We start from the raw sequence: 9,848 nt of genomic DNA on the forward strand, positions 1-9,848 counted from the left end.
GTTCTATTTTACCATAAATAGGGCCGAAACTAAGTCCGGGAGGGTCGAAACGGTGACAAACGGACTGGAAATAGGTTTCCCAAGCTGAATAAGCCGTCGGAGCCGAGAAACTACCACTGAGCCGATTGAGCCGTCGGAGCCCAGGGGAGCCGCGCTGTAGACGTGCCACGTGGCACAATCAAAGAGAGACACGTGTGCAGGGGGTCTCAGGTCGACGCGCGGGTTTTCAGATTGCTCACGGGTTTTGGGTCATACGCGGGTGACGGGCCATTTGCGGGTGATGGGTTGTTCGCGGGTGATGGGCCGTTCGCGGGTGACAGGCCATTCGCAGGTGTTGGGTCATTCATAGGTGACAGGTCGTTCGCGGGTGAAGGAAAAATGTAGGCGAGCTAGGCTTATGAGCTTTGGGCTGACCTGAGGGGACTAGCTTCGGTTTGGGTTACGGGATCCGAGCCTCGGGCCGAACTTTGTCCTCTTTGCTCGACCGCCTGCATATTTTTTCGGCGACCTTTCTCTCTCCTCGATAACGTCGTCTCGACGTCCTTTTCTCCTCCTTTTTTCTCCGTTCTCGTGTCTCTTCTTCACTCTAACCCCATTTTCGGTACAAATTTCGTTTGTAAGGGCCTCACACTCCCAGATCTAGAGAAGTTCAAAAGTCCAACGTTCCGTCTTCCTTTCCGATGGTGTTCAACGTAAATGATTCATCTAAATCTACTCATGATGGGTGTAAAAGGTTATGGGATTACTTTTGTGAGGTAAAGTGGAGGTTTTGACGTTGATCTCATATGGTTCGGCTTTGCCGGAGTTTCGTCGGAGTTTTTTGTTCCTTCTCATTTTTTTTCACTGTTATCGTTCTTTGCAGGTCGTTTCGGGGTGGTTCAAGGTCGAGGTCGAGTTCTATGGCAACCCAGCCTTCGGCTTCCCTTTATGGGTCGTGTGCGAGCGAAAATTTCAGCTCATTTTTTGGCTCTGCCGACGACCCCCTTGTTTTTCGATTCCGTTACAGACTCAACTCGACAACACGCCTCTCCGCAACCAGGTATTCAGTCTAACCCTGTTTAGTAGGTTATGATATGATGTAAAGCGTGTGAATATTATATTTGTCTTGGGTTACGTGGTAACTATAATTATGCCTATGCTACATGCGAGTTATTGTGAGGAGGCCGAGAGAGGTCATTTTATAGCTTACTAGCCATAGGAAGATAGAGAGGTGACGCCACAAAGTGCGAGACGTCCAAAGATGTACATGAGACTTTTTAAGGTCTAGTGATAAGAATCACGGTGTTCCAAATAAGCCTATTGCCAAGAAGATTCAAAAAAATATGTCAACAACACCAACGCACAAAAAACTCAATTGATTTCAAACCTATCGCATTAGCCACTCAAGCACATCAAAATTTGTTTAAAAAATCTATGTTTAATTTCATAAATTATGTAAAAGTCAAATGGTCAATTTGACTTATTGTTTTGTGGAGATTAAAGGAAATCGAAAATAAATCCCATCCACAAACGTCTCGAATAAATCCCATCCACAAACGTCTTTTGTCGGGAGACTATAAATACCCACAATATGTTATGTAAAATTCAAATTCATGGATGAATGTAATTCATATCTCAAATTAGGACTTTTCCCTTAGAAATCCGAGCATCATATTTGTCATTTCTAAGTTTCAAGCAATTCTTGTGGTTGAATTGCACCCGAGCCATTCAATCAAGCCTTGATCAAGTTAGATTGTGGAGTGACTCAATTTAGAACAAGATTCCAAATCTTGCTTCTAGATATTCGATCGTAAGAGGTAATCTAATTCTAGCCTTATCTCTTGGTTGATCCAAATTTTGTATAAGGAGGTGTTAATTACTTTGATTCAAGGATTTTGGCTAAAACCAAAGCTTGAATCGTTGGGCTGAGGATTAGGGTTGCCTTATCAATTTGGTATCAGAGCGTAGGTTGCATCTTTGTGGCTGACTCTAGAATTGATTTTATCTTTAATTTCCGTTATTATTTATCGTTTCTTTAAAGCTGTCATTTATTTTTTTTTACTGTCATTTCCATCGTTCTTCATTATCTTTCTATTTTGTTCTTAGCATCCTCTTAAAGATCCTATTTAGATCTTGAAAAAAAAAATCCTTATCATATTTCTCTTAATAAATCCTTATTATTAGATCATTTGCACGTTTATTTGAAGATCAAATAAATTTCAATTCTCATTTTTCCCTAAAGCATATAAATCTGGAATTGTTGTGTTCGATCTTCACGACCATTCTCTTTGAAATTCTTTTTTTCAGTGTGCAAATATATCAAAAAATATCTTTGTCGCTTATTTCTTTGTTCACTTGTTTTATTTTGTTGTTATTTCATAATTAACTTATCTTGATTGCCTTCAATAGCTTGCTACTATCAGAAAATTGTTTTACCCATATATTAGCCTACCTTGATCATAATTTAGTCACTTTCCCAAACAGCCTACTTTTGTGTGTATAAACAAGAGTGTCCCTAAGTGTAAAATCAGTGAGTTGAGTGTCTGAGGCCCTAAACATATTTTACTACTGTTTGTACAATCATGAACCAAGACGAGGAAAATGGAGGGGAGATAATTGATCTAGTTGAAGAATTCGAGAAGAATGAGGAGGAATTGGAAGATTGGATTCATTTGGCACTTATTACAAGAAGACTTGTTAAAACTCAAGTTACGGATGTTGATGATCAAAGAGACAACTTGTTCCACACGCGGTGTTTAGTCAAGGGGACTGCTTGTAGTCTTGTCATTGATAGTGGAAGTTGCACCAATGTTGTAAGTACCATGTTGATCAAAAGGTTGCAAATTCCGACCCAAGATCATCCTAAACCTTACAAGCTCCAATGACTCAATGATAGTGGAACAATGAAGGTAGTTTCTCAAGCTTTAATATCTTTTACTTTGGGAAAACATAAAGATGAAGTTCTTTGTGATGGCAATTTGATAGGAGGGTTATGTATGATAGCTATTTGAATAGGTATTCTTTTGTAAAAGATGGTAGAAAAACCATTTTTGTACCTTTGAGTTTTGCAAATGTATTTGCTGATCAATTAAAGTTGGAGGAAAGAAAGAAAGAGTATGAGGAAAAAGAGTTAGAAAAACAAGAGTTGAGTGAAAAAATAGAGAAAAATCAAAGAGAAAAAAAAGAAGAATGAAAAAAGAGATGAAATTGAAGAAAAAAGGAAGAGAGAGTTATTTGGATACAGTTGTAGAGGTGAGAAGGTTTTCACAAAAATCGATTTTTGTACTTATGTATAATGTAGGATTTTTGGTCTCTAACTATAACAACATGGCTTTGCCGGGTATTTTTCAATCTCTTTTATTGGAATTTGAAGAAATGTTTCAAGATAAAGAAATATCTCTTATTAGAGGTACTGAACATAAAATAGACTTCATTCCAAGGACTGTTATTCCTTATAAGCCAGCTTTTCGAGTCAATTCAACCGAAACAAAAGAAATTTGAAGGCAAGTGGAGGAGCTCATGGACAAGGGCTATGTACGGGAAAGTTTGAGACCATGTTCTATACGAGACTTATTGGTGCCAAAGAAAGATGAAACTTGGTGCATATGCACGGATAATAGAGTCATCAACAAAATCATGGTAAAGTATCGACATCCTATTCCTAGGTTAAACGATTTGCTTGATTTATTGCATGATTCGTGTCTAGTTATAAAAATTATCTTGAAATCTGGATATCATCAAATTAGAATGCACGTAGAAGATGAATGGAAAACAACTTTCAATATTAAGTTTGGATTGTATGAATGGCTTGTTATGCCTTTTAGGTTAACTAATGCTCCTAGTACACCCATGCGCTTAATATATAATGTTTTGAGAAAATATATGAGAAAACATGTTGTTGTTTATATTGATGATATTATAATTTATTTGAAGATTTTGCTTGATCATGTGGAGCATGTTAAATTAGTTTTGATTACACATACAAAAGAGAAATTTAATTTTAATAAGGGTAGTTTTTGCATGGAAAAAGTTCACTCTATTGGCTTCATAGTTGGTAAAAGAGTAGCTTTAGATAGAGACAAAGTTAAATTCATTATGGATTTGCCAATACCAAAAAGTGCACGTAAATTTTGGAGTTTTCACGAGTTTGCTAACCTCTATAAGAGATTTATAAATGATTTTAGAACCATAACTGAACTATTGAATGACTTAGTGAAAAAGAATATTGTTTTTAAATAGGGAGAAATGCAAGAGAATGCATCAAATTTCCTTAGGAAGAAATTAAGCAAACCATCATTTGTTTTGGCTAGCTTTGATAAAATTATAGAAATTGAATGTGATGTATGTGGTTTGGGCATAAGTGTTGTTTTAATTCAAGATCGAAAATACTTAATATATTTTTGTAAAAAACTAAATGGACCAACATTAAAATATGCTACCTATGATAAACAACATTAAAATATGCTACCTATGATAAAGAATTATTTGCTTTAGTTCATATATTGCATGTGTGGCAACCCTACTTATGGCCTAGAGAATTGGTGATCCATTTTGATCATGAAAGCTTAAAGTATGTGAAGGGTCAAAGCAAACTGAATCATAGATATGCAAAGTGGGTGGAATTTATTGAAACATTTTTTTTCTTATGGTATTTTTTTTTTTTTTTCTATTCTATTCTATTCTATTCTTTTCAGTTAACCGTTTGGCTTACAATATCTCCTTTTTCTTTGTTTTTCTTCTTGTATTTTTCTTTTCTATTTTGTTAACAGTATTCTGGATTTCCATCCGTAGTTCATTTTGCTCGATCTGTGCTAATTAAGTGTCGTGAACTTGCATAGGTTTACTTGGATTCTTGATTCTTATCATATTTAGGCCACTAGAAATCTATGGACCTTATCAAGATTCTGCACACACTATCGCGTCCTAATCTCATCAAGATTCTCTAGTGCTTGCAAAGCACATGTCGCTCTTACCAATTCTAATTTCCTACGCAATGGAAAGCATAGAAAACGACATTCATACGATATTTTATCATAGGGGCATGTTGGTAACTTCTTCCATCATGCATAACATACTCATCCATATTGCTCAATTTGTATTTTAATCATGCATATAATACATAAAAGACATACATACAATACATACTCATAAAAAAAAAAAAGTTTTTCTAAGGACGTTAACATGTATTTTTGACCACCTAAGTTAAGGAATGCTCGCATGCTATCAAGCCCTAGCAATCTCTACAAGTATTACTTGTCTAAAGTCTATGTGGTTACTTACTTTAATGACGTTTGCCTTCTTGAGCCAGCTATTTCACGTGTTTGGAGCTCAAGAATTTATGAAATTTCTCTCGTAGATCCTAATTGAAGCATAATTATGTTAATATCGAAGTCAAGATAAAAAAATGACAAATGGAGGTCGAAAAAATAAAATGAGACTCACATGCGCTTACACACGTCGGGAAAGGCTTTTCACGTGCAATTTCACGCATGGAGGTGTTTTGTAGATCTCGGTTACTCATTGAGTAATTGGATCAGGTTCGGGTTGCATTTTGTTTATGGGTTGAAGGTTAACGAGTTGCACACCCAAGCTTTTGATCGAATCCAGGTTCAGGGATCGGGTTAATCTACATGCATGTCACAATTAGTAACTGAACGATTCTCTCCGCTCAGCATTTGCCACTTGTCCTACTGAGCTTTAAACTCACTACTGCCAACGTCGTCTAACGCGGGCCTTCTCCCTTTTGGCCAACATTCATTATTTTAGAAATATGATGAGGTTTCTATTTCCTATCTAATTTCTTCTATATTTTGTAACTTCTTAAGGGTACACATAGGTATTTTCTCTTAAGTTTATTTTAGCCACAAAAAGAAATAATAAAGTGCAAATTCGGTCCAGAATTTAAAACTTATGAAATTTACCATTTCTTTAAATTCAATAAAATACTTTCTTTACATCGTAATGAACTCCAGCTTCATGTATGAATCTTGGGTGAAATTCCCCGAATATGAACCTACTAAAAGTTTAGAACTTCATTTCAAGAAACGAAATTAGAAAAAAGGAAATGCTTGCCAACGCTTCATTCATTCTTGACAAATTTGAGTGGTAACACCCAAGCCGCAACAGATACATAACTCTTACTTTAATACCTTAAATTTGGAAATATTTGGATTTTATTATGAACATAGAGGGTGAATCTAAGTGTAGAAGGAAAAAAAAAAATGCTTGAGAAACCTTGGAACAAAAATTCAATATTTATCAGATTAAGAAAAATTTAGATAAAAATCCACCGGAAAAAAAGGTAATTTTTTCTACCTTATAAATTGAGGGGTCTGGGTTGACCGGTATAGAAAACAAAGAAGAGAGAGGAAGGTAGAATTTCAGTTTTTGTGGAAGGAGGAAAAACAAGAAAGTAAATAGGACGTCAATCCGACACTTTAATGAAAAATTTGGCAAAAGATTTATCTCTAATCCTAGTAAGAGGATCGATGAGTGTCAGTTTTGGTTGTAGGATAGTTCAATTTGACTACGATGTTCCAGGAAAGGATTCTTACAAGTTTCGTGTTGAAACTCGACCATGATTTGTTTTAGAATTAGATTCGAGAGATTTATAATTTCGATAAGAAAATATATTTTTTCCAAAATTTGAACTCAATTATTATGGTCTCTGTCTTCCTAAAAATTAAAAAAAAAAAAAAAAGGCATCAAATTGGTTGATTCGAGATCTTTATTTTTCGTGAATAAACCAAGTCATTTCTAGTTAACGATTGGAAGATAAAAAGCAATCCAAAAAAATTATTGAGATGCGTTACTTACCGAAATCTTGAAAAATTGAACGTTGGAAGAATCGACTGTGGATACGCTACTGCGACGAGAAAGAAGCGTATTAGCAAAAAGTTGAAATGTATCACAACGTGGCAGGAATGACGGGTCAACTAAACGAGGACGTGCTGTGAGACACCACTTTACTCGCTAAATCGCACACGACCCAGTCTACCCTCGGTAACTCAAACAGTACCAAAGAACTGGAATTCGATCCGCGTGCTCAAAATCCTACCTTACCTGTTCACTAAACAATGACACGCGTCTCGCGACTGCACCTCTGCCAGACATGTGGTAAACGCGCGTAGAGAACATCTTTTGTGCTTGAATATCGCATGGTATGCGCATGTAGAAAACTGCTTTGGTGCTAGAAAAGCACGTGAGCGCGTATATGGACTTTCTTTTTGTCCTGTAATCCTACTGAAGAAGGCACATGACAAATCTGTAAGTAACAACACGAAAAACTACGAAGCAGTACTTGTAGAATTCGCTTGCTTATGAATGCATGCTAGTAAAATTAATCTTAGGTATTCTTACTAAGAGTAAAAACATACTTGCTAGTTGTTGAAATTTCTTGTCTAACCGAGTATACTGTCATGATATACTTTACTACTAATGTGATTAATCATGCTATGACAGTGGATGAAATGTTTATTTATCATCACTCTGGGTGCTGGATGGATGTTATCGCCCCATTGAGCATGTGTGACTCCTGGTTAATGATTGTGTGATCCCTCCCTTTTGAGAATAAGCAACAGAATCGAGTTAAGTCTAGGGTAAGCACGTAGGTTGTTGGGTCGATACTTAGAATTGAACACCTTTAAAGGTCTGAGACTAATGGAATCATGAAGGGCGATCAGAGGGTGAGACAATATTATAACAAAATAGTGTGCGCACATAAGTAAGTTACTGCACGACAATATTTAAAACACAAAATAAGAAACGAACTCAAAACATTTTATTACAAAAGAGTTGAGGACGACGTCTATGGCACCTGCCCAAGAATCCACTCCCAACTTTGACCAGCTCCTTACCTGAAAAAAATGGAGAATAAGGAATGAGTACAAAGACTTAGTATGCAGCCTGCTTGTAGGCTCTCAATCGTGTCGTTGATATGCTAGGATACCACACTCTTTCTTGTCTTGTTCTTGTTTCTTATTGTAAGTACTCAGGCCCACTTGTTCTTGACAAGGACCTTGGTCCTTGGATTCTAAAACCTTGGTCATCCTTTAAGGGCCTTAGTACCATGGTTCTTGGTTCTTGTACTTTAAACTAGGGTCTTGATCCATGTTCTAGACCTAGATCTTTCTCTTGTTCTTGGTACTTTCTAGGTATTTATTCTGTTATTGATTTATTCTCTAAGACACTCCCCCTAGGATTTACGACACTAGCCATACAACTGACAATCCTGTGTCCAAGGCTTGTTACTCAGCGGTAGATTGACTACACTGCATTGTGGACACGTCGTGTTTTAGGACATTAATCACGAGGCTAGGTAGTAGTTACCCTGCACGTAGGATCCATCGTATGAGAGGTCGTTGATCATGTGAGTAGCTTGTTTAGGTGGCATGTACCGAGGGGTAGCACCCCCTCACCATAGGTTACTTCATGGCTTGTGAGACGGGTTCACCAGTTAACACTCCCATGGATGCAAGCAGACCAACACTCACCATTTTCTTCCCCACCTTGTACCATTGCGAAGGCTAAGTTTTCTACCCAGGTCTTTGTATCAAGAGTGTGGAAACTCTAGGGACAAAAGTAAACAATTGGTTCCCTACTAGGTTAAGGATGTGATGAGAGACTACAAGTAGGTTGCTTAATCGTGACGAGAGGGTACTCTAGAGTTTAGAAGTAATAGAGGAATTATGGACCTGGGGAATCATGTATCTCGTTCCCCCTTCCCTCGCTAGATGAATTTGGCATATATTAATACACATTTTGATTTCCCTCTTATTTTATACACAGATTGGAAAAAAATTTCCTAGAGATTCAGGGTGTGACATGATGAAATCAAAACATAATGGTTCTCCCAAGAGGCATTGAGTAATTCTTGCCAAAAAAAGTCTTAAAAAGTTTGAAAGTTCAACTTAAAAAAATAAATCGGGAATTTAATACCTTGTTGGACTTGGGTGTTATACCATATGTAATCTATGAATTGCTTTCTTTATTTTATATTTTATACCGGAATGTATTCACATTTGTTGTCCATTTTATGAAAGTGTTTTAAAGTGTTCTAAAAATCAATGAAATATATATTATTCTTGGGCTAATAACTATTATCTATATGAAATTTTGTTATTGAAAATCTAATAAATCTCTAAAATTATCCCAAAATTAACCTTAAATTGTGTTGCATAACTGAAATTAGTTAAATTATTAAGTTTTTTACAACCATAGCACCCATTTACATAGTTTCTTGCATGTACTATAAGTATGTATATTTATTCACATGTCCAACACAAATTTAGTTAAGCTAAAGGTTGATTAGGAAATGATAAAGAATATTGTCGTTTTCTTTCTTTTCACGGTGGCTTTAGTGGGGGCTGAGGTTCCAAGGGTCGCGTTACCACCACCAGGACCTTCTAGATATTACATTCATGTGGTTAACGGGCTAAGCAAACTTGGGTTGCTTGTGCATTGTCAGTCTAAAGACGATGACTTGGGGTATCATCGTTTGCTTAATCATGGAGATGAATACCAATGGAACTTCAAGGTTAACTTTTGGGGAACAACCCTCTATTGGTGCAAATTAGAGACGCCACATGCATCTGTCTCTTTTGAAAGCTTTTGGCCTGAAACACAGCACTTATGGCTCCGTGATAGGTGCAAACATGGAACTGTAGGAACTTGTATTTGGACGGCTAAAGATGATGGAATTTACTTGAGAAACTTTCTTGCTAATGTTGATGAATTGATACACAAGTGGATCTAAGATAGAGAAGCTTTATTATCTCCTTTTGGTGGAATTATCCTTGAGGAACAAATGAAAAATAATGGGATAACACAAAAAGGTTGTTGTTATTGTTTTTTTTTTTTTTTTTTTTTTT

General features: G+C 36.5%; 1 protein-coding gene across 1 annotated transcript; it reads left to right on the forward strand.

Annotated features, from left to right (window-relative positions):
• Positions 1 to 9,292: 9,292 nt before the first annotated feature.
• Positions 9,293 to 9,733, forward strand: LOC111473302 (S-protein homolog 1-like). Its single transcript, XM_023118851.1, has one exon. It carries the CDS (start codon positions 9,293 to 9,295, stop codon positions 9,731 to 9,733), a length of 441 nt encoding a protein of 146 aa, XP_022974619.1.
• Positions 9,734 to 9,848: the final 115 nt, after the last annotated feature.

The sequence above is a fragment of the Cucurbita maxima genome, unplaced genomic scaffold (assembly GCF_002738345.1).
Source record: "Cucurbita maxima cultivar Rimu unplaced genomic scaffold, Cmax_1.0 Cma_Scf00114, whole genome shotgun sequence".
NCBI lineage: Eukaryota > Viridiplantae > Streptophyta > Magnoliopsida > Cucurbitales > Cucurbitaceae > Cucurbita > Cucurbita maxima.